Source organism: Callorhinus ursinus, unplaced genomic scaffold, assembly GCF_003265705.2.
Source record: "Callorhinus ursinus isolate GAN/ISIS: 27379988/994484 unplaced genomic scaffold, GSC_fseal_2.0 scaffold71, whole genome shotgun sequence".
In the NCBI taxonomy this organism is placed as follows: domain Eukaryota; kingdom Metazoa; phylum Chordata; class Mammalia; order Carnivora; family Otariidae; genus Callorhinus; species Callorhinus ursinus.
In genome coordinates this window covers 1,910,580-1,936,656 of record NW_027397133.1, presented here as the reverse complement: position 1 = coordinate 1,936,656, position 26,077 = coordinate 1,910,580, and the positions used below count along the sequence as shown (strand labels likewise).

At 40.9% G+C, this 26,077-nt stretch overlaps 2 protein-coding genes across 5 annotated transcripts in view; both read right to left on the bottom strand.

Annotated features, from left to right (window-relative positions):
- The window catches only part of LOC112806935 (orphan sodium- and chloride-dependent neurotransmitter transporter NTT5-like), a 76,820-nt gene that overhangs the window by 26,347 nt on the left and 24,396 nt on the right, over nt 1-26,077 (bottom strand). The window contains exon 1 of one of the 4 annotated variants that reach the window (XM_073886602.1): nt 3,590-3,603. The exons of 2 other annotated variants lie outside the window; for them this stretch is intronic. The gene's annotated coding sequence lies outside the window, so the exon portion shown is untranslated. Of the gene's footprint in view, nt 1-3,541; nt 3,604-26,077 lie in introns of those variants that run through there. One more of the 4 variants, XM_025849435.2, reaches the window with a different exon arrangement.
- On the bottom strand, nt 4,876-24,644 carry SLC6A16 (solute carrier family 6 member 16). The gene is given in 13 exon segments (XM_025849434.1): nt 4,876-5,097; nt 5,310-5,504; nt 7,287-7,420; nt 7,561-7,762; nt 8,091-8,268; nt 22,123-22,364; nt 22,530-22,640; nt 23,110-23,250; nt 23,253-23,287; nt 23,493-23,619; nt 23,808-23,905; nt 23,908-23,961; nt 24,365-24,644. Coding segments are annotated over 13 exon segments (2,019 nt in total).

The window sequence follows — 26,077 nt, the reverse complement described above, 5'->3', positions numbered from 1 at the left end:
CGACCCTGAGACCAGCACCTGAGACCAAACCAAGAGTTGGATGCTTAACCCACTGCGCCACCCAGGTGCCCCGGGTTTTTTTTCTAATTAAGAAGAAATAACGTATGAAGCGGAGAATTCTCACACCCAGACCTAAAATAAAATTGTTTTACCTATTTGAAAAATCAACTTCTTAAAAAAATAAATAAAATATCAACTTCTTGGATTAATCTATCCATTGAACAAATATCTGAATGCCTACTTGGGCCTGGAAGGATATATGACACTGTCCTAGGCATATGAATACAGTAGCAAACAACTAAAATTCCTGCCTTCTTAGAGCCTACATTCTAGTAAAGCTTATATTCTAGTAACTTAAAATAACTTATACAGTGGGGAATATTTGAGTGTCTAACATCTGTGCATAAAATCTGGGTGAATGCATAGATTTAGGGAAAAATTATGGAATCTTGGCACACTATCATCTATATTAGCTCTTTAATCTTGGAATCATTCCCTTATGCTTAATAATTTCCCCAAGAAATTTGTGGGATTATTTCCCCATCTCCATTTGACAGATAAGAAAGCTAAGGCTAAAGAGAGAAAGTGACTTGCTGAGGGTCACATAACTACCTAAGGGTTTGATATAATAAAAACAGATTTCTTTGCCTCCAAATGCTGTGTTCTTTCCACCAGGCCAAGAAGCCCCTTAAGACAGAGATTGTAACAATACTCCCATCAGTGAGTGGGTCTGGGATTAGTCTTGCTGCCAAGGACACCCAAATCAGTAAGAGGACATGTAGGCGTTTCCATATTAGATGTCTACAAACCCTACCACACAAAGCCCTAAAACTGAGGTTTTGCCTTAATTTGCCTGCCTAGGCTCTAGGTTCACCTGCCCTACGCCCTAGGCGGCAACACAGGATAGATTTGTTTGGGGATGGGAAAACTGATGGAGACAATGTTGAGCTCATTCTGGGAAACGAGGGTAAGGGCTTATGGCCACCAACTTCTAGCTGAGAAACGAACATCAAGAGCATCAGACCACATGACAGAAAAATAAGTAAATGTAAGATCTGAGAAGCTAAGTAAAAACCCTATAATCCTGAATTTGAATTGAAAAAATGAATATGAATTTATAACATATTTTATCTTAGGAAACTATTTCCTAGCTGTATCTATTGAAAAGGCCTAGAAACAATGACAGTAGCAATGAACACCCCTAGCATAAAATTGTGATCTTTAAATATCATTTCCCATCAAAAGGAACTAGGTATCCTTGGAAAAGTAGCTGATTTCCGTTGATCTGGGGTATGAAATGTACAAATAAATCCTGATAAATATGAGGAAAGAATCAAAGTTTACTTTGCTTTTCTCATACAAACTGTATACTCAGGTAACAAATGTTTGGTAATTGAAAGTTTCTCTTTCTAGAAGTATTAAGCTAATAAAAAAAAAGAAATGATAAAGTTAGAATACCACCATTTTATAATCTCTAATGAGTATGTATACCTAGTCAACAACCATCCATGGCTGCTCACATCACAAAAAGAGAGAACATCCAGACATTTTTTGCCTCCTGATAGAAGCACATAAAACCATTCACAAAGTATTCTTGCCAGAATATTGACCCTAAAACTAATCAACTTCTTGACCTAACCACCAATTTCTAAGAAATCCAGGGAACAGGGAGCGTCTTAAATGACACCACAGGGAAACAATCAGCAAATTACAGATGGTTAGACACTACAGGACAAATAACCCAGTTTCATCAGTAAATTCATTGCAAGGAGAAAAAGACAGAGGGAGATCTATAGATTAAAGGGTTCCCCAACGGATACAGCAACAAACTGTAACATATGAATTTTATTTGGATGATGATTCGATTCAAACAATCTAAAAGAATTATGAGACAGTCTCTGAAATAGTTAAACATAGAGTGGGCATATGATCAAGCAATTCCACTCCTAAGTATATGCTAAGAGAAATAAAAAGATATGTTCACCTAAAAAACCTTCACATGAATGTTCATAAAGGCATTATTCATAATAGCCCCAAAGTAGAAACAACCCCAAATGTCCATCAACAGATAACTGGATATATAAAATGTATATCTTTACAATGGTATATTCAGCAATAAAAAAAAATAAAATACTGATATATGCTACACATGAAGCTTGAAAGTATTATGTTTTGTGAAAGAAGCCAATTACAAAGGACTATACATGTTGTATGACCTCATTTATATGAAATGTCCAGAATAAGCACCTCTCTTAAACCAAAAGTAGATTAGTGGTTGTCTAAGGCTGAGGTCAGAGGTCAGAGTAGTTGGAGTGACAGCAAAAGGGAGTGGGATTTCTTTTGAGCGTAATGAAAATGTACTGAAATTGACTGTGGTGATGGTTGCACAACCCTGTGATATTACAAGCCACTGAATTGTACACTTTAAACGGTGAATTGTATGGTATGTGACTTATAACTCAACAAAGCTGTTGGGGGAACATGGCCGGTTCAGTCAGTAGAGCATGTGACTCTTGATCTTGGGGTCATGGGTTGAGTCCCACCCTGGGTGTGGAGATTACTTAAAAAAAAAAAAAAGTTTAAAGAAAGCCACAAAGCTGTTTTAAAAAAAAAAAAAAACAGATAAAGCTACCAGGAAGAAAAAAAAAAGAGACAACCAGGCAAATCTGACTACTGACTGGGTATTTATTTGACGGTATTAAATAGTGATAATAGTTTTGTCAGGTTTTTTTTTAAGGGTTCTTATTTTTTAGAGACAAATAGTGACATATCTACAGATGAAAGGATACATTTGGGATTTGCTTCAAAATAATGGGAAGGTCTGCTGTGGGAGGAGGGAAAATGAAACCAGATTGGTCACGAGCTGGTTACAAGATGGGTGATGAGTACAAAGGGATTCATTAAGTTATTCTTTTGTATATGTTTGAACGTTTCCGAAATAAAAGGGCTAAAAGCCACAAGACAAGAATCTTTATCAGGCTACCCCTGACTCACTGTAGAAACCCCTCTTTCTTCCGGGTCTCCTGATGAAAATTAAGGAAGAAAACAGCTATATTTCATACCATTCTTGTGAGGAAAGTAAAGAGATGTGTAAGGTACCCTAGCAAGGGACAGGGCTCCATTTTGTCCAAGGCCAGACAGTCCCAAAGGCAATGCAAAAGAAAATATGCTCATCACACACAAAGGGGCTACGAAACCCGACTTTGGACAGTAAGGACCCCAGAGCTATGGAAAGAAGAACCCACAATAGTAATCAGTCTTTCTCTCTATAATTAATAGCCCCTACAGCAAAGTAAGATATTTGCAATTCAAACAGCCTTGCAATTAGGCGCCAAAGGATATTCAAGTGACCAAAGATAAAAATTTAGAGTGGGAGGAGACACACCAAGAGCTTCGTTCCACTCCCATCGGTTTATCCGGTATGCCCCTTCTTATCAATCCCTCTCCCACACGTTCCATCCCCAAAGCTGAAACTGGACGCGGAGGCAGAAAGGAGGATGAACATCCGGATCCCCCAAAGGAAGAGGGTTTAAAAACAGACCATCTGATAATGAGAAGCCGACTGCCTCCTCTCGGATTTTCACCTTACCCGACTCAATAGCAGCGGCTTCCGCCAGACAGATCGTTTGGATGGGGGCGGGGCGAAGGAGAGTGAGGGGGCGGGGCTACAAGGTACATGAGCCAATAGGCGATGACCCGGAGGTTCACGTCCAGCCCAGCGAGAAACTTCAGAGGTCCAGAGACTTTTGGGACCTCATCTCTTCCCACTCACCAGGCCCATCCTCAGAGTCCCAGCCGCCAATGGTTGGGATGTCTGCTTTTTCCACAAAGTTACGCAGAGGCAGCCACCCTATGGCAGCTAAGCAATCCAAGATACTGAGATCTCTGAGCATTTAAGGGAAACCCATTCCTTGGATCTTCTGGAATCCCAACCACCTCCAGCCACAGCTCTCATTCCCAGTCGCTAACTGACTGATCCCGTCTCCTTTTGGGAAGTACTTCAGCTCAGTTGTGTAGTTGCCCCTCCCACAAGTTCTGAGAGACCCACTCAGTCATCACCCACTAGGCAAATTCATTTGATTTAGCCCTGCAGTAAAACCTGCCATGTCTCCCACCACACAGATATGGGGCCCTGGCGGGCTTAGCAATATAGTTTGGTAGTTCTCTAAACTGGTTGTGTGTCGATTCACAGTCTTGGAACCTCTTTTCAAAAATAATTTTTAGATTCATCATAGGATTACCATGTCCCATTAGCAAGTGCATTAATATTCTTTCCATCCTTGCTGAAGCCACCATTTCCCAGGTTTGTCTTGGCTAAAGGCCAATCCCCAGATAAAGCAAGGCTAGTAATAGAGCATCTGAATTTGCCGTGGCAAATTCCTCCCAGGGCAGGAACTCTGGGCTGGACATCTGGCTCTCAAAAGAAAGAACTTCTGGGGAAAAGACATTTATAGAAAAAAAAAATCTGCTGACACCCAGTACTTGGAGTCCCAGTAGGCTGATTTCTTGACCAAGAGCATTACTCCTCCAGCTCCCTTACAGGAGCTGGACAGACCAGTCAAGAGGCAGATTTGTTAGGCATTACTGACAGTGTATATGATGGGCATATATATACTGAGGAAGGGGATAGGAAAACATAGTAACAGTGGTAACCAGGAAGGATGGAGTCTGGGAGGGGGTTGCAAAGCCAGGCCCCATGAGTCCACCAAACAAGGCCTCTACTCTTGGGAGTAAAAGTAGTTTGAGTCTGGGGACATCAACAGTTGAAAATTGGTATTAAGAGTTGCCTATTACGCTGTTTCAAGGAATGTGTAATGTCAAATGAATGAAGTCAGGCAATCACACAACAGGTTGACCAGCAACTTGATTATCACTTTACAGGATTTCTTCCTTTTGGATGTCTTCAATGGGTGTTGGCTGGATTAAGGGTAAGGATTTGGAGGATGTCACAGGCTTGCCCTGGCTTGTGGAGCTAAAGGAAATCCTTTGGGTGAGGCAGTATACAAAGTATGTGGGGATGGAGAGGATGACAATGAGAAAAAGGGCAATCATTGCAAGCAGCCCCCATGATGGGTATTGTCGAAGCACCTCTTTTGACTGTGGAAAGATGGGAAAGGGACTCAGGACGTCAAAGTTCCCAGAAAAGGAAGGACTGTAGAAGGGAAGGGTGGAAGGGGAACCAGGGCAGAGGATTAATGAGTCTTTAGGGAGTCAGGGAATGAGATGATAGGGTCTTTAGGCCATGGGTGGATTGAAAGATCCAGCCCCCACTCCCTAGGAAGGTCTGGTGTCTGGGGAGGGAGGCTCACACTGTTTGAGTCCCAGGCCACATAGGTGATAGTCTTCAGAGAGAGATGAATCAGAGTAATCACAAACAGGGCTAGCAGCACAACTGGAGACAGAAAGCACCACAGCCAACGAATGATGGGAGAAGCTGGGGGTCCCCACATGATCGCCAAGTCTTCAAGGAACCTGGGAGGAAGGGCCACAAGACTGTGGGAGGCCTAGTCAGGCCTCACCCAGCCTTGGGGGTCAAGGCCAGCCCGACCTTAGCATCTTTCAAATATTCTACTTCACCTCCAAACCTCTGCCTCAGCTCAAGCCTCATCCTCTCTTATCTGCTCCCTAGTCAGTCTTGCATCCCAACCCAAGAAAAAAATTTCAAACATCTCTCTACTGCTCAAAACCTTTCATGGGTACCCAATGCCCTCAGGATAAAGGCCCAGTCCTTTCATTCATTCCATGAATATGAAAGTGTTTAAGATGTGCGAGGGACTCTTCTGCATGCTGGGTATCCATACTGAACAACGCAGACTGAAAAAGAAGGTAACACTTGACCCTCAGGGAACTTTTCTGTTTCTTCTAGCCCATGGATCCAGCCTCCTCTACTGCATGTTCTCAATCACAATAAATATCTAAGTGGGTCCTTTGGCCTAGAATGCCATTCTCTTTGTCTACCTATTCAACTGTCTGGACAATGCTCAGCCACTTTCTCCTTTAGGATGCCTTCTCAGTCTTTCCAGGTGCCCCTAGAGAGCCCCCTGGCTACCTCGACTATAGATTTACCACCTGGATTGGGATTATCTGCTTATATATGTCTTCCTCTTTGGTCTCTGTTTTTTGAGAGGAGGAGCTCACTCTAATTTATTTGTATCCCAGTAACGACAAGGCTTTCTCAACACAGAGAAAGCCTCAAGAAAATTTTTTGAATGAGTAGACCACTCTCACCTGAAAATGCTGCCACCTGAGCCTTCTGCTTCTGAATTATGCCACTTGGATGTCCACACTAGCCCATTAAAAAGTCAGGCTCAGGAGTCCTTTGTGTTTGATTTGGATTTTCCCACTCTTCCTTGCACAGTTATGTCTACTAAGTCCCAGTCTCTGATTATCTTGTTCCCTCTTCCCTGGTGGCTTTTCCTTGCAGCATTAGAGGACATCTCTCAACCTACACTTCTACCCCCCTAGCCCAAGCCATTGTTAGCTCTTACTTGGAATATTACAATAGCACCTAACTGTTCTCCTTGCTTCACTCTTGACTCCTCAGAGTCTATTCTCCACACAGCAGCCATACATATTTTAAAAAATAAATCTGATGATGCCACTCTCCTACTCAAAACCTTCCAAAGCCTCCTCCTCCTCTCAAGTTCTGCATAAAAAGCTAAGTCCTGCAATGGCTTGGAAGGTCCTACATGATCTCTTGTTATCTCTCTGGCTTCATCTACCAACATTCTACTCCAACCTGATCTCTTTATTCCTCAAAAATTCCAGGCATGATGCTTCCTCTTGCCTTCGTACTTAAGTGTTTCCTCTGCTTGGAACACTTCCTCCAAATCTGTCATGGCTCCTTCCTTCTAACCCTAACCCTAACCCTTCATTCAGGAGTCTGCTCAAATGTCACCTTATCAGAGAGGCCTTCCCTGCAATCCTAACTAAATTAACACCCATGCATAATCACATTCTTGATCATCTTACTTTACCTTTTGATTTTGTCCTGCCAATTATCAGCACCTGACATTTTTATACGTTCATCTGGTTATTGCCTGTCATTACCACTAGAATGTAAATTCCTTGAGGACAGGGATGCTTGTTTTATTCAATAACCTTGGTGAGTAAAACAGTGCCTGGCACATAATAAGCACTCAATAAATATGGTAAGTGAATGAACACGTTTTTCAGAAGCTCCTGAGGTTAAGAGTTCCTACGTCACTCTAGCTGGGTGATGACAGAGGCAACAAGAAAGGGGTCAAACTTCCCTATAGACCCAAGCTATGACCTCCTGGGCCCACAGCTATGTTTTCAAGTATGATGATGATGGTTATAGGGAGGACCGTCCAGTATTCACTCAGCAGTCTGATGCAGTAGATGCCTGAGGGTCAAGTGAAGAAGAGGCCACACAGGAACATGAGAACAAAGACAACCACTGGAGGAAACATAGGATCTAGATCAAGGTCAGAGGTCTGGTTGGGTGACAAGGGCTAAGCAGAGGTTATAGACCTGGGCTGGGTAAGAGTCTCAGAGAAGTCAGGGCCATTGGTGGGAATAGGGCGTTGGTCAGAGTACCTGTAAGCAGCTTTGTATGCTTCCTGAAAGAAGAAAAGGTGTCCTGGAGTGGGGTAAGGATGCCCTGCATGATCCCTATCATGCTGCTCAGCCCCAATGTCAGCAAAAGCAGGAAGAAGAGGATGGATCAGAAGACAGACTCAGGAATGAATGACATGGTTTCAATGAAGGCTACAAGTGCAAAGCTTGGGCCCGCCTTAACCTGTTGAGGGGAGAGAGGGCAGGAGTTAAAGTGTCCTTGAACTTAACAAAAAAAAATACAGACAAGGATACTATCTTCCCTGGAAAACTCTAAAATCTGTGGGTCACTGAGAAAATTAGATCTACAGGCTGACCCTCTGATAAAAAAAACCAATCCACCTAGCATTATCCACAGATGGGCATTCTGCAAGCTATAGTTCTTTGCATTACCAGGGCTGCAGGTTATCCTAGTGTTTCTTGGATTCTTTTCTGGTGCTAAAAAAAGCTAAAATTTGTTTCACTGAAGGCTTTGAGTAACTCTAGACTGTCCTCACCTATTTTTTACTGACCTTCAAAAACTGCTTCTCTAAGTTGCATTCAGTCACGGAGCTGACGACCATGTTCTTGATGGGCTAGGGAAGGCTGCTGAGCCAGGACTTGAAGAGGGAGATCTTCAAGTTTGGAGGGGGCTGGGCCTCAACAGGCAGTTTCCCCAGGGTTACCAGCTTCGCTAGTGTTTCAGCATTCCTGGGGATGAGGAGTTGAATCACACAGAACAATTTGGCTCCTCTTATTTCTAGATAAGAAAGTACACCACTAACCTAGCACTACTGATCTAGGTAAGGTAGAGGCTGAGATAAAACCTAGAAGGTACCCACCTCCAGGATCATGAATTTGTGTGAGCCTGGAGAACTTAGGACCATGAAGGAACCCCCGGAGAAGTGTTTTATTTCGTCTTTGTGGGCACTCTGCAGTACATGCTGCAGTGATGGGGTCTCTTATTCACCACCTACCTCTTCCCTTCCTCTCTTCTTAGACTAGTAGGTAAAAGACAGTCTTCTAGGATTTGCGTTACAGAATGTCAGGGAGCACCATTTACTTATATTACCACATACATAATGGTCCCATGGAGTTGTGCTATGTGAGAGAAACTGCTTTCTTAGACTTTTTGATCTGAGCCCTGCTGACCTCTTTAACTTTACCTTCTTCCCATGACCCTCTGCACATTTCATGCTCTAATCAGACTCAACCAGTTATAGTTTCAGGGCTGACCATGCTCTCTCATGCCCAAGACCAACCCCACCCCAACTACCATTCTGCACTTGACTAATTCCTAAAAATCCTTAAAAATTCAGCTGTTGCTCTATACAAACTGCAGTGGAAAGCTTGCCAAAACTTAGTGATAAGAGCAAAATGCAAGGTGCAGGGAAATAATTATAGTTTGATCACATTTTAGAAAATAAAATGTCTTCTTGGTAATAGGCAAGTTAAATATTTGGATTAACCCTCTCACTATAAATAACTTAAAGCCTGAAAGATATTTTAAAACTTCTTAAAAAAAATTAAAATATTGAAAAAGTGAGGAATTATTAGACAAAAATTGAAGCACAAGACAAAAACAGTGGGGAAAGGGGACTTCCAAAGCAACTTTTCCCTGAAGTAAAAGTCAAATACAGCAAACTGTACCTGTAGTTTCCAATTTTGTGACCTTTAAGAAATAAAAAGACCATGGAGGTCAGATATAAAGCACCAGAGCCTGCACAAGTAAGAATCAGACTAAAAAGTCTTCCCCTACACCTCACACTTGAAAGGGCTACACCTTCAGTATAAAAATGAACCAGGGCGCCTAGGTAGCTCAGATGGTTAAGTGTCTGCCTTCGGCTCAGGTCATGATCCCAGGGTCCTGGGATCGAGTCCCGCATCAGGCTCCCTTCTCCTTGGGAGCCTGCTTCTCCCTCTGCTTCTCTCTCTCTCTCTCTCATGAATAAATAAATAAAATCTTAAAAAAAAAAATGAACCAGAAGCTTGCACCCAACCCTTCTACAAAACAGGCAATGCAAAGAAGGTTGCCTCAGAAATGAGCAAGGGCGCCTGGGTGGCTCAGTTGGTTAACTGACTGCCTTCGGCTCAGGTCATGATCCTGGAGTCCCAGGACTGAGTCCCACAGTGGGCTCCCCCGCTCAGTGGGGAGTCTGCTTCTCCCTCTGACCCCTTCCCTCTCTTGCTCTCTCGCTCTCTCTCTCTCTCAAATAAATAAAAAGAAATGAGCAAAACAAAGGGAAATTTTTAAAGTTCCTGGCATGTTGTAAGCACAAGCCAGCCCTACCTTGGATTTGCAGCCCAAATATTTGACCCTGGTTGTCTCAAGAACTCAAGCCAGGAACTGAGTTTCAAGTAGTCTCTTTCTAATGTCTCCATGCATCAGGTAGAAACAAAAGTCTTATTTGGATGAATACACCTTCATCCTAGGTCTTATGAATTCCCATGAATAGGGGCGCCTGGGTAGCTCAAGTCAATTAGACATCAGTTCTTGATTTTGGCTCAGGTCATAATCTCAGAGTCATGGGATCAAGCCCCTCGTCAGGGTCCACACTGAGCGTGGCGTCTGCTTGGGATTCTCTCTCCCTCTGCCCCTCCCCCATTCACATTCTTTCTTGCAAATAAATAAATAGATCTTTTTTTTAAAAATTGAGAGAGCACAAGCAGGGGGAGTGGCGGAGGGAGAGGGAGAAGCAGGCTCTCCGCTAAACAGGGAGCCTGACGCAGGGCTCAGTCCCAGGACCCTGGGATCATGACCTGGACCAAAGGCAGATGCTTAACCGACTGAGCCACCCAGGTGCCCCTAAATAGATCTTAAAAAAAAAAGAATTCCCACAAATAATGATCAAATAAATAAACAGGACATAGAGACAATGAAGTACACAAAAAGAAGACACCATTGATTTTTACAACCTAAAGTTACTCCCAAATATTAGAATTATTGAAGATTATAATACAACTGTATTTGCTGTGCTTACACAATAAAAGACGAGTTTAGAAATATCTGAGAGGAAAAAGAAACTATAAATTGGCCATGAGGGTTTTAAAAAACTAAACTGAACATCTTGAAATAAAAAAAATAAAATAACTGAAACTTCAAATTATTAGCGTGAATAATTCTGTCAGCCACAATGAAGTAAAAGGGGCACAACTTACCTTCCCATTGTAAACAACCAGATAACTGGACAAAATTTATAAAACAACTGTCTTCAGACATTAGATAACAGGCAGCACAAGACTTTGATCCCTGAAAGAAGGGAAACAAATGAGGTGTGCCATACAATGGCCCTAGTTTCCTGCCTGAAAAGTACATTCTAGTCTGCAGAGCAGGGAAGAAGATTACAAGCAAAGCATGGCAGTCTCACTGAGTTGAGGAAACAAAGGAGTTCAGAGAGGCTGAAGCAGCTGGGAGTTCCAAGGAAGGATTCTGTAGGACAGCCAGCTGGGAAGAAAAAGAAAAAGTTTACAAAGGGGTCCCCTTGAGTCTTTGCTGAATTTTAAGATGCACGTGTGTAGGGTGAAAATCCACAAGGCCATGTAAAGAATAACTGGAAAATATCTAGTTCTGGATGGGCTATTGAGCATGGATGCCAGGAGGGACATGCCTTAGCAATGGGACTGAAGTATTTCTGGAGAAAAAGACTACTCTCGACCCACTCTAATTAAGCTTAAAATCAAGACTCAAAAGGATCAAAGTAAACCATAAGTAATACTGCCTGCTAGGAAAAAGCTCAATACTCACTGGAGGAAGGCAACAAAAGCCAGACACTCAAAAATATAAAATTAACAAAGTCCAACATCCAGTCAAAAATTAGTAAACAAATGAAAAAGGAAAGACTATGACCTATAATCAGGAGTAAAATCAGTAAATAAAACAATAAATAAGGGGCACCTGGGTGGCTCAGTTGGTTAAGCGACTGCCTTTGGCTCAGGTCATGATCCTGGAGTCCCGGGATAGAGTCCCACATCGGGCTCTCTGCTCAGCGGGGACTCTGCTTCTCCCTCTGACCCTCTTCCCTCTCGTGCTCTCTATCTCTCATTCTCTCTCTCTCAAATAAATAAATAAATAAATAAATAATCTTAAAAAAAACAATAAATAAAATAGTGCAATAAATGACAGAGATGATGGAATTAGCAATCAGAAATATTAAAACAGCTATTAGAACTATGTTAAAGTATTTAAAGAAAAACATAAACCTAACAAGTAGAAAAGAAAAGATATAAAAAAAACCAGTGGGACTTCTGGAAATTAATAATAAAACTGTAATATCTGAAATGAAAAATTCCTGGGGCACCTGGGTAGCTCAGTTGGTTGAGTGTCTGGCTCTTGATTTGGGCTCAGGTCAGGATCACCAGGTTGTGGGACAGAGCTCAGTGCTCAGCCGGCAGTTGGCTCCCTCCTTCTCCCTCTCCCTCTGCCTCTCCCTCTGCTCACGCACGTGCTTTCAAATAAATACATCTTTTTAAAAAATTCCCCAGATGAGATTAACAGCAGATTAGATACTGTAGAAGGAAATATCAATGAACCCAAATAAATAGCAACAGAAATTAAACAAAAGGAAATACAGAGAAAAAATATTGAAAAAAGAAGACAGAAATTCAGTGACTTGTAGGATAATACCAAATACCCTAAAATAAGTGATGTGCAACTGGAGTTCCAGGAAAAGGATGGGGGGGGTAGATATTTTAAAAAAATATTGGCCTAAATTTTTCCTAATTTGATAAAAACTGTAAACCCTCAGTTCCAAGAAGCTCGATGAAGCCCAAACAAGATAAATAGAAAGAAAACTGAAAGACCTCTGATAGTAACATTCCTGAAAAACAGAAAATTTTTAAAGCAGCCTGGGAAAGAGTGAGACACATATAATGAAACAAAAATAAGAATGAATGCAGGAAAGCCATCAGAAAGTATAAAATCAAGAGGACAAGAAATTACAGAAAAAACTGTCAAACCAAAATTATACACTGAAATATTCTTTCATAACTGAAGATATTTCATATATTCATATGGATATATGTTTCATAACTAAAGGTGAAGCAAAGACTTTCAGACAAACAAAATTTGAGAGAATTCTTTGCTGGCAGGTCTGCATTACAAAAAAATGTTAACAGAAGTTCTTAAATTAAAAAAAAAGGATACCAGATGGAAGCCTGGATCTATACAAAGGAATAAACAGTGCTGGAAATGGGAAATATTTCGGTAAATATAAGACACATTTTTTCTCACTTAAAAACATCTTTTAAACACATTGATTATTTAAAGCAAAAATAGTAGCAATGTATTATATTTATAATGTGCTGAGAAGAAAAATGTGTTACAATAATACAAAGGACAGGAGGAGGGAATAGAAATACATTGTTGTAATGTTCTTAAATTTTGTGAGAAATTGTTTGTTATTATTTGAAAGAAGATGGTGATGAGTTAAAGATGTGTACTGTAAGCTCTAGAACAATCACTGAACACATAAAACAAAGAGGTACAGGGAATAAGCCAAGAAAGGAGATAAAAATGGAATCCTAAAAATCTTTTTAAAAAACTCAATCTAATTAGAAAACGAGGAATAAAGTAACAAAGAAGAGATGGGACAAAAAGAAAAGAAGTACCAAGAGGGTAGACTTAAACATAATTCTAATGATAATTACAATAAACATAAATGGCCTAAGTACTCTATCATACTGAATAAAAAAATCAGGAAAGAACTATATATGCTGACTACAAGAACACATTTTAATTATAAAGACATGGATAGATTAAAAGGATAAGGATGAAAAACATATGCCGCACAGACACAAACCATAAGAAGGATGGAGGGTTATATTAAGACAAAGCAGATTACAGAATAAGTAACATACCAGAGATGAAGAGATATTTCATAATGACGAAGGGGTCAATTCATCTAAAAGATATAACAGCACTAATGTGTATACACCTAGTAACAGAAATTCAAATGGCATGAAGCAAAAGTTGATAGAATTGAAAGGAGATAAATCCATACTTACAGTTGGAGATGTCAACAGCCTTCTTTGAGTAACTGACAGAACAAGTATACAAAATCACTAATAATAAAGACTTGAACCAAACATCAACCAATTTCACCTAATTAACATTTACAGGATACTCTATCCAATAATATCAGAATGCACATTATTTTAAGGTGCTCATGTAATATTTTCCAAGACAGACCACATGCTGAGCCATAAAAAACTCTCAATAAAGTAAAGCAATTGCAAGTATACAGGGTATGTTCTCTGACCACAATGACATTGAATTTTAAATCATTAAATATAAAAATAGGGCTGGTAAAAACTCAAACATTTGGAAATTTAAAAACACACTTCTAGCAATTCCAGTTACAGCCAACCAAGTTATTTTGTGGATACTGACAAACTGATTCTAAGGTTTACATGGAGAAGCAAAGGACCCAGAATAGCCAACACAATACTGAAGAACAAAGTTGAAGGACTGACATTATCTGACTTTAAGGCTTACTATAAACTGAAACAATCGAGAAATATGGTATTGGCAAAAAAAAAAAAACCCAGACAATTAGATCAATGGAACAGATAGAGAGCCCAGAAATAGACTCACATGTAGTCAACTGATCTCCAAAAAAAGAAGCAAAGGCAATACAATGGAGCAAAGATAGTATTTTCAACAAGTGGTGCTGGAACAACTGAACACCCACATGCAAAAAAGAATTAGACATAGACCTTACACACTTCACAAAAATTAAAACAGATCACAAACCTAAATGTAAAATGCAAAACTATAAAACTCCTACAATAACACAGGAGAAAATCTAGATGACCTTGACTGTGGCAAGATACAAATCCAAAGGTACAGTCCATCAAAGAAATAACTGATAAGCTGGACTTCATTAAAATTAAAAACCTGTTGTGTTAAAGGTTCTATCAAGATAATAAGACAAGCCACAGACTGAGAGAAAATATTTGCAAAAGACACATCTGCTAAAGAACTGTTATCCAAAATACATAAAGAACCCTTAAAGCTCAGCAATAAGAAAACAACCTGATTTTAAAATGGGTCAAAGATCTTAACAGATACCTCACCAAAGATATACAGATGGCAGTATGAAAAGATGCTCCACACATCATATGTCATCAGGGAAATGCAAACTCAAACAACAATGAGCACTACACTATTATTAGAATAACCAAATCCAGAAGACTAATAACACCAAATGCTGTGAGGTTGTGGAGCAAAAGGAACTCTTACTTATTGCTGGTGGGAATGCAAAGTGGTATATCTACTTTGGAAGAGAGTTCGGCAGTTTCTTACAAAAGTAAACATACTTTTACCATACAATCCAGCAACTGTTCTCCTTGGTATCTATCCTAGAGAGATCTCATGTTCATAAAAAACCTGCACATGAACGTTTGTAACAGCCTTCTTCATAACTGCCAAAACTAGGAAGCAACCAAGATATCCTTCAGGAGGTTAGATAAATAAACTGTGGTACATTCAGATAATGGAATATTATTCAGTGCAAAAAAGAAAAGAACTATCAAGCCATGAAAATACATGGAAAAAAATAAATGCATATTGCTAAGGGAAAGAAGTTAATCTAAAAAGGCTACATACTGTATGATTCCAACTATATGACATTCTGGGAAAAGCAAAACTATGGAGACAGTAAAATGATAATTGGTTGCCAGGGGTTGGGGGCAGGAATAAACATGCAGGGCACAATTTTCAGGGCAGTAAAAATACTCTGTCTGATACTATAATTATGGATACATGTCATTATACATTTGTTCAAACTGAATGTACAACACCAAAATGAACCCCAATGTAAACTATGGACTTTGGGTAATAATGATGTATCAACGTAGGTCATCAGTTGTAACAATGTACCACTCAGGTGGGGGATGTTGGTAACTAGTGAGGCTGTGCATTTGTGTGGGCAAAGAATATATGGGAAAACTTTGTACCTTCTGCTCAAATTTACTGTGAATCTAAAATTGCTCTAAGAAATAAAGTCTACTAAAAAACATATTTCTAAATAACCAAGGGTCAAAGAAGAAATCACAAAGAAAATTTCCTATTTTTAATTGAAAGTAAATGAAACCATATATCAAAATTTGTGGGGGGCGCCTGGGTGGCTCAGTCATTAAGCGTCTGCCTTCAGCTCAGGTCATGATCCCAGGTTCTGGGATCGAGCCCCGCATCGGGCTCCCTGCTCCGCGGGAAGCCTGCTTCTCCCTCTCCCACTCCCACTGTTTGTATTCCCTCTCTCGCTGTGTCTCCCTCTGTCAAATAAATAAAAAAAATCTTAAAAAAAAAAACAAGAAAAAAAATTTGTGGGATGTAGCTAAAGTGATACCTAGAGGGAAATGTATAGCTTTAAATGCTTATATTAAAATCTTAAAAAAATTTTTTAATAAATAAATGCTTATATTAGAAAAAAAGAAAGGCCCCAAGTCAACCTAAGCCTCTACCTTAAAAAGCTAAAACAATAAAATAAAAGGAAGGAAATAAAGAGAAGTCAATGACATAGAAAATTAATAAACAACAGAGAAAATAACAAAACTAAAAGTTGAACTTTTAAAACTGATACAACCTCTAGCTAAATTGATTGAGGAAAAATAGGAGATGATAATCACCAACATCAGCAATGAAAGAGGGACATCACTACAGGTCCTTTAAAAGGACAAAACAGAAGTGTGATGAACATCGTTCTGCCAATATACCTGACAACTTAGATAAAATGAAAAAAACTTCCCTGAAACACAGAAATTACCAAAACTAATACATGAAACAGAAAAACAAGGGACGCCTGGGTGGCTCCGTCATTAAGCATCTGCCTTCGGCTCAAGTCATGATCCCAGTGTCCTGGGATCAAGTCCTGCATCAGGCTCCCTGCTCCGGGGGGAGCCTGCTTCTCCCTCTGCCTGCTGCTCCCTCTGCTTGTGTGCACCTTCTCTCTCTCTCTCTCTCTCTCTCTCTCTGTCAAATAAATAAATAAAATCTTTAAAAAAAACAGAAAAACAAAAAGAGCCCTACAACCTATTAGATAAACTGAAGTATAACTAAAAACCTTCATACAAAGGAAATTCCATGCCCAGATGACTCACTGGCATATTCTATCAAAATTTTGAAGAAGAAATAACAACAATCTTACAGCAACTCTTTTAGAAACCAGAGAAAGTGGCAACATTTTATGAAGCCAGTATTATCCTGATGATAAAACCAGGCAAGGACACTAGAAGAAAAGAAAACTAAGTACCAATATCCTTCATCACCCTAGATTCAACATCCTTAACACACAGCAGCAAATTTAATCCAGAAATATATAAAAAGTACAAAACATGGGGTTCCTGGGTGGCTCTGTTATTAAGCATCTGCCTTCAGCTCAGGTCATGATCCTGGGGTCCTGGGATCGAGCCCCACATCGGCTCCCTGCTCAGCGGGAAGCCTGCTTCTCCCTCTCCTTCTCCCGCTGCTTCTGTTCCCTCTCTCTCTGTGTCTCTCTCTGTCCAATAAATAAATAAAATCTTAAAAAAAAAAAGTACAAAACACCATGATCAAGTGGGGTTTATTCCAGGAATGCAAGAAAGCTTTAACATTTGAAAATCAATCAATATAATGAATCATATTAACAAAATGCAGGAAAGATATACAATCATCTCAATAGCTGTAGAATACGTATTTAATAAAATTCAACATTCATTCATGTAAAAACTTGCAGAAAACTGGAGTATAAGCGAATTTTCTTCACCTAATGAAAGACATTGGGAGAGGGGAGAATCCTACAAACATCATCATATGTAATAGAATCAATGATCTCCCCTGAAAATGGCAAAATGCACAGATGTCCATTTTCACTCCTTCCATTCAACATCATACTGGAGATTCTAGTCAATGCAATAAAGGAAGTAAAATAATTTTTAAAAAGAGAAGTAGGAAGATGAGACATCTGGGTAGCTCAGTTGGTTAAGCGTCTGCCTTCGGCTCAGGTCATGATCCCAGGGTCCTGGGATGGGCCCCACATCGGGCTCCTTGCTCAGCACGGAGCCTGCTTCCCCCTCTGCCTCTGCCTCTCATGAATAAATGAATAAAAATCTTTAAAAAAAATAAGAAAAGTCTTCATTCAAATCTACATAATTGTATATTATAGATAAACTTAAAGCAACAAAAAGATGAGTTTATCAAGATCAATATACACAAATCAGCTGTACCTCAATATACTTAGCAATGAAGAATTAGAATAAAAGTTTAAGGATATTATTTATAATAGAATATAAAACATGAAATCATTAGGGATAAACTTTATAAAATATGTACAAGACATTTTATATACCGAAACTTACAAAGTATTGCTGTGAGAAATTAAAGAACATGTAAATAACACAGAGATGGGGCGCCTGGGTGGCTCAGATGGTTAAGCGTCTTCCTTCAGCTCAGGTCATGATCTCAGGGTCCTGGGATCGAGCCCCACATTGGGCTCCTGGCTCAGCGGGGAGCCTGCTTCTCCCTCTCCCTCTGTCTCTCTCCCTGCTTATGCTCTCTCTCTCTATCTCTGTGTCTCAAATGAATAAATAAAATCTTAAAAAAAATAACATAGAGATATACCATGTTCCTGAATCAGAAGACACTGTATTGCTAATTGTACATTCTTCTCAAAATGATCCATAGATCCAACCAATAATTTAATCCCAATTAACAACACAGGATTTTATTTTTGTAAAAAAAAAAAAAAAAAAAAGACAAGCTAATTCTAAAATTTACACGGAGGGTTCCTGGGTGGTTCAGTTGGTTAAGCAACTGCCTTCAGCTCAGGTCATGATCCTGGAGTCCTGGGATCAAGTCCTGCATTGGGCTTCTGGCTCAGCGGGGAGTCTGCTTCTCCCTCTGACTCTCTCCCCTCTCATGCTTTCTCTCTCTCTCTCAAATAAATAAATAATATCTTTGGGAAAAAAATAAAATTTACATGGAGAGCGAAGATATACAATAGCCAAAACAATTATGGAAAATAATAACACAATTGGAGAACTTCCACAACTTGATTTTAAGATTTACTGTAATATATTAGTAATCACAACAGGATGGTATTGGCAAATTAATTGACTAGAATAGAGTCTGGAAACAGACCTAAACATATATGGTCAACTGACTTTCAACAAAGATAACAAGGCAATCTGATGAGGAAAAGATCGTCTTTTTCAACAAATGGTGCTGGAACAAATGGGTATCTAAGTGTACAAAATAATTAATTTTGACTTTTACTCTACACCTTACACAAAAATTTACTTGAAATAGAGGATATGTAAACAAAAAAAGCTAAAACTGTAAAACTCCTAGAACATGAAAAAAGACAAATACCACATGATTCCATTTATTATTTAAGGTATCTAAAGTAGTCAAAGTAATAGAAACAGAAAGTAGATTACATAAAGTATCTAAAATAGTAAAACTAATTAAGGAACAGAAAATAGAAAGATGTTTACCAGAGGCTGAGAGGAGACAGGAGAAGGGAGTCTGTTGTTTAAATGGTATAGTTTGTTTTGGGAAATGCAAACACTATGGAGATCTATTTCACAACAACGTAAATATATTTAACAGTATTGAACTGTACACTTAAAGATGGTTAAGATAGTAACTTTTATGTTATGTGTTTTCACCAATCAAAAAATGCTACTAAAATGGGCAGAAGACATGAATAGACATCTCTTCAAAGACATACAGATGGCCAATAAACACATGAAAAGATGCTCAACATCACTAATCATTAGAGAAATGCAAATCAAAACTACAGTGAGATACTACCTCACCTCTGTCAGAATGGCTAAAATTAACAACACAGGAAACAAGAGGTGTCATCAAGGATTCAGAGAAAAAGGAACCCTCACGCATTTTTGGTGGGAATGCAAACTGGTGCAGCCACTGTCGAAAACAGTATGGAGGTTCCTCAAAAAGTTAAAAATAGAACTACCCCATGATCCAGTAATTGCACTACCAGGTACTTACCCAAAAAATACAAAAACACTAATCCAAAGGGAATACATGCACCCCTATATTTATTGCAGCATTATTTACAAAAGCCAAATTAATGGAAGCAGCCCACATGTCCATCGAGAGATGAATGGACAGAGAAGATGTGGTATATATACAATGGAATATTATCCAGCCATAAAAAAGAGTGAAATCCTGCCATTTGCAACAACATGGATGGCACTAGAGAGTGTAATACTAAATGAAATAAGTCAGAGACACACAAATACCATATGATTTCACCCATATGTGGAATTTAAGAAACAAAACGAACAAGCAGGTGAAAAAAAGAGAGAGAAAAAGACAAACCAAGAAACAGACTCTCATCTATAGAGAACAAACTGAGGGCTCCAAGAGGGGAGGTGGATGGGGGGATGGGTGAAATAGGTGATGGGGATTAAGGAGTACACTTATCATGATGGGAAAAAAAATGCTGGTAATCACTGCACAAAACAAAAAAACAAACACAATGAAAAAGGCTGTGTGGTAAAAGAAGCCAAACACAAAAGGTCACATCATACTGTTTGATTCCATTTATACTAAATGTCCAGAATAGGCAAATCCATAGACACAGAAAGTAGATCACTGGTTGCCAGGGGCTCAGAGAAGGAGAAGAATAGACATGACTGCTAATGGGGTTTCTTTTGGGGGTTATGAAAATATTCTGGAATGAGATAATAGTAACGGTTGCACAGCCTTGTGAAAATACTAATAACACAGAACTATACTTTAAAGCGGTGAACTCTAGGGGCCCTGGGGTGGCTCAGTTGGTTGAGCATCTGCCTTCGGCTCCAGTCATGATCTAAGCGTCCTGGGATGGAGTCCCATGTCTGGCTCCCTGCTCAGTGGGGAGTCTACTTCTCCCACTCCGTCTGCCTCTCCTCCCACTGGTGCTCACTCTCTCTCTGCTCTCATGCTCATTCTCCCTCTCTCTCTCAAATAAATAAATAAAATCTTTAAATTAAATAAATAAATAAAATTGTGAACTCTAGCATATGTCAATTATATCTTAAAGCTGTTACTTTAAAAAACTACTAGAAAAAAAGGAGAAAATCTTTGCAATCTTGGGGTAAACAAAAATGTTCTAGGACATGGAAAGTTTGCACCATGAAAGAAACTTTTGATAAATCGGGTATCATCAAAATTATAAATGTCTGCTCATCAAAAGGCATCATTAAGAAAATGAAAAGAAAACCACAGACTGATATATAATATCCGCAATATGTATGTTTGACAACAACTTGCATTTAGAATATAAAAAGAACTCTTACAACTCAATAATTACACACACATATACATGCAATTTTGAAAATAGGCAGTGGATTTGAAAAGGCACGCCACAAGAAGTGTAAAATGCCAACAGCACTTTAAAAGATGGCCAACATCATTAGTTGCTGAGAGGGGCACACACAGTTGATTAAGCGGCTGCCTTCAGCTCAGGTCATGATCCCAGGGTTCTGGGATCAAGTCCCACATCGGGCTCCCTGCAGTGGGGAGCCTGCTTCTCCCTCTCCTCCCTCACTCGTGCTCTCTGTAGTTATCTCTGTCTCTCTCTCAAATAAATAAAATCTTTTAAAAAAAAGTTTAAAAAAAACTACATTACTTAGATTTGAATACATAATAATAAAATATATAGCAGAACAAAGAACTAATTATCATAAAAGCCAGGATAGTAGTTGGGAGGAAAGAGGTTATAATTAAAGATACATAGAGAGCTTCTAGGGTCATTCTTTTTTTTTTCTAGGGTCATTCTATCCTTAACATGGATGGTGTTTATTTTCTGGGTTTTTTTTTTAGATTTTATTTATTTATTTGAGAGAGAGAATGAGAGATAGAGAGCACGAGAAGGAAGAGGGTCAGAGGGAGAAGCAGACTCCCTGCTGAGCAGGGAGGCCGATGTGGGACTCGATCCCGGGACTCCAGGATCATGACCTGAGCCAAAGGCAGTCACTTAACCAACTGAGCCACCCAGGTGCCCTATTTTATAGTTTTTTTATGCTGCACTTTTTATGTGTGTTTCTATATGTATGTAGTATGTCATAATAAAATGTTTTTAAACATTAAAAAATACCATTATCCTCCCACCAGACTGGCAAAAATTTTAAAGTTTGGGGGTGCCTAAAGAATGAAAAACAGGGGTGAGCAGACAATAAAGATTCTAGTTCTGAGAGTCCCTTTGGGATTTAAGTATGATAGATTGACAGAAATCTCTAAATTTAGGAGTAGAAAGTGAGGGCATTCAGGAAGTAGAAAGTTCTCCAGATCTCGAATGTTTGCCACTTTTAACCTATCTCTGTGGTGGCACTCTGAAGTGGACAGTAGCAATCTCTGAGTTTGAAGATTTCTAGGGCCAGAAAGGGCTCAGAGCAAGAAAATATATGGCAAGGATTCTATTGTTTCTGTTTTTTGCTCCAGGGGCGAGTAAAGGCTTGCAAGTGCACCTGAGGTTGCCAGGTGTGAACGGGAGTCTTTGCAGCACCTTGAAAGTTAGGGTCTCTGGGTTTTGTAGTTCCCTGGGGCTGGGACCCTCCCTAAGGCACTGGCCTTACTTCTCATTGCAGCAGTGTGTGATGATTGTAGCCCAGAAGCCCAGGATACAGAAGGAAAAAGATGTGACCAGCAGCATGGTGAAGAGGTTGACCAGAGCCACAACAAAGGCATCACTGAGACAGTTGGTGGATGGATACATGTGCAAAGATAAGGAGACAACAGGGCCAGAGCCTAGACCCAAGGCAAATAAGACTTGATTTCCTGCTTGACACCATACGTTCATGTTGTACATAGCTGGTATCTAAGAAGGAAAAGACAAGTAGAAGGAGAAATGTCAAAGAAGGAGAGGAGAATCTTAACAGAAATGGGGGGGAAGGACACAGGTAAATAATGGGGAAAGGACCCTAACAATAGACAGTACGTGTCTTCCAAGGCCTGGTAGGGGAATGAGGGAGACTTACTTTACCTTGGCAAGCAACAAACATTGAAAGCCAAATGCTGCCCCTTCCAGCAGTAGACTCCGGAAGAGGAAACAGAGAATGATGAAATAGGGGGCTGGCACCGGGATACACATTACCTGAATTGAGAATGGGGCATATCAGCAACCTTGTACCAGTGGTTGGGGGGGTCCACCAACAGTCAGCAGGGATCAAAAGTACTGAGTCAGGGGGCGCATGCATGGCTCAATCGGTTAAGCGGTTAAGTGTCTGACTTTTGGTTTTGGCTCAGGTCATGATCTTGGGGTCCTGGGATCAAGCTCCACGTCTGGCTCGACCCTCAGACGGGAGTCTAAGGATTCTCTCTCTCCCTTTCCCTCTGCCCCTCCCCCCCACTTGTGTGCGCTCTCTCTTTCTCTCGCTCTAAAATAAACAAATCTTTTTTTTTTTTTTAAGCGCTGAGTCAGAAATGAGGAGTTAGAAGACAGTTTTCAGCAAGGGTCAAGGGCTAGTGGGAGCCAAAGACCAGAAGGAATGAGACATTAGGAAATCAGTGAGAACAATGCTGGAGGGGGTCTAAGGCTTCCGAGAATGTCAGTGGTGGCTTACCTTCCCAGTGGACTTGAGCCCGTCAATCATGAAAACACCAACAAGACGCCAGGACACCAATAAGGGCAGGTTCCGACTGAAGACTGGTGACCCACCGTCCTCAGTTCTGTCTGAGGCCTTCAAGGTCAGCCAGTACCAGAAAAGTACATGGAGGGTGATGTCCGTGCACATTCGGGATCTGGGGGGACGTGGCTTTGGACATGCCTGCTAGACACAGTGACCCCTCCCCTCTTCTTTAGCCCTTCCCCCACTTCCCACTACTCCTTCCCCCTCCCATTTCTTTTTTCTACTCTTTTCCTCTTCTTTATCCCTCCTCACTCCTTTCTCCTCTTCCAAATTCCCCTCCAGCTGTTTCCCCCTCTCCTCTTTCACTTCCTCCTCACCAAAGTCACTGGAGTTCTCCAATAAGGGACATTTTTCCCATGGAACTAGAAAGTGGAAAGACTGGCCCAAGTAGAAGAGGGTCCAGGCATTGACCACATTCAAGTACAAGCCAGTGATGAAGCACACCTGGGGACAAACGGGGAGGTGGCTGGGGAGGAAGGATGAAGACAGGCAAAAGGAGGGGATTTGAGAGGGGACTGGGGACTTGAAGGGACTCAACCCATGGAAGTGAAGTCATGGGACCCATCCCAGGACAAGGGATGGGGTGGGAGTGGGGCATAAAGGGTAGGCCTGGGCAGCCCAGGACTCCTCACCATGAAGCTGGTGTACCCCACACCACCAATCCAGGGGCTGATGACCTTCCATACACCAATGCTGCCCTGACACATCCTCTGACCAGCTGCCATCTCCACAGAAGAGGAACCCCGACCAAGAACAGCATGAGCATGTAGATGATGAGAAAACTGCCTGTGCAGGGAGTCAGGAGGGGCTTTGAGAACCACCTGGCTTTTCAGTGCCTGGACCTCCTTGGGGTCTGGCAAAACACGTTCCCCACCAGTGACCTCCCTCAGGGCCACCGGCATCAGGGCTCAACTGTTTCCACATCCCTCATAGTCCCAGGTGTCCCTTGGGTCCCCAGGTCCTGGAAGACCCAGATGCCTAGTTTCCACCCCCAGTCACCCTGACCCAGGCCTCCAACCCCACCATCCTCATATTCTGATACCCTGCACCTCTATCCCTCTCATAATCCTAGGTATTTAGGCACCTGACTCCTATCCTCATAGTACCAAGCTTCCAGCATCTACAGATCCCAGAGACCTTGGAGTTTAAAGCCCCCTATGGATCCATGATTCCTGGTCCCCAGACTTACAACCTCCATTGTGAAGGCAGAGGAGGAAGAAACGCCAGAAACTGCTTATCTTCATGGAATAGCCCACCTGAGTCAGGATGTACTCAACCTTATTGGGCCAGCATGGATGGGTATGGAGGACCTCACTCGCTTCCTCCTCTGCAACTTGCACCTTCTCAGGTAAGGGTTTCTGGTTCAGGGCTTGGGTAGCCTCCACCTCCAGTACATTGATTGGCCTGCATTGGCTGGCTCTACGCTGGGCCTCAGCAGCCTGAATCTCCCAGGCAAGAGCCTTCGCCATCCGGGCCTCTGAAGCCTGGGATTTTGAAACCCAGATCATCGGAGGCCAGTTAGCTGTGCTCCTATCTTCCCAAGTCTGGCTTCCGCAGAAAGCCTCAGAAAGCTCTATCTCAGTAGGTAAGGCTTTTGTCAGTGAAGATTTTGAAGCCTGGGCCTCTGTCTTCATTCCAGGCAGACTCTCTGGAGCAGCTCCAGCTTTTTCAAGGGGGTACTCACCTTCCTGAGTAGACCTTAAGAACACCAAAACCTAGATTTCGATTTCAGAGTTAAGAAATGACTTCCAAAACAATTCTCAGCATGTACCTTAAAGCAAACCTTTCTGTTCTTACCACCACTGAAATTCAAAGCCCACAAAATCTCTTACATAAGTTTTACCTCTTAGAAATGTTTTGGTGCAAGGGATAAGGATCGCGATAGCCAAGCTAACAACTGGGAATCACACTCAAAGGTTTCTGAAAACATTGAGGTATACTCCCTACCAAAGAAGTACCCTTTATAGTGGGCTTTTGAATCAAAGAAACAAAGCTAGGGGCACCTGGCTGGTTCAGTCAGAAGAGCATGTGACTCTTGATCTCGAGTCATGAGTTCAAGCCCTACGATGGGTGTAAAGATTACTACATAAATTAAAAAACTTGAAAGAAAAAGAAGAAACAAGGGCCCCCAGATGGCTCAGAAGAGCATGTGACTCTTGATCTTGGGGTTGTGAGTTTGAGCCCCACATTGGGTGTAGAGATTACTTAAAAAAATAAAATCTTGTAAGAAAAAAGAAAAATTTAATACTACATCTTTCTTATAACCTTAGGAATGTTGCTTTATCTCTCTGAGCTTTCTCATCTATAAAACACCAGGTCTTTGCTCAAATATCACCACCTCACTGGAGATGTCTTCCCCACCTGCCTATCTAAAATAGCAGCTACCAGGGGCGCCTGGGTGGCTCAGTTGGTTAAGCGACTGCCTTCGGCTCAGTCATGATCCTGGAGTCCCGGGATCGAGTCCTGCATCGGGCTCCCTGCTCGGCAGGGAGTCTGCTTCTCCCTCTGACCCTATCCCCTCTGATGTGCTCTCTCTCTCTCATTCTCTCTCTCAAATAAATAAATAAAATCTTTAAAAAAAATAAAATAAAAAAATAAAATAGCAGCTACCAGGGCATCTGGGTGGCTAAGTCAGTTAAGCTTCTGACTTCAGCCCAGGTCATGATCTCAGGGTCCTGGAATCCAGCGCCGCATTGGGCTCTGTGCTCAGCGGGGAGTCTGCTTCTCTCTCTCTCTCTCTCTCTCTCCTTCTCCCTCTGCCCCTCCCCCCACTCATGCTCACGCGCTCTGTCTCTCTCAAATAAATAAAATCTTTAAAATTAAATTAAATTAAAAAATAAAATAGCAGTTACCCACCCCCAAGATTGTCTCCATCCTACTCCCTTTCATTTTTCTTCATAGC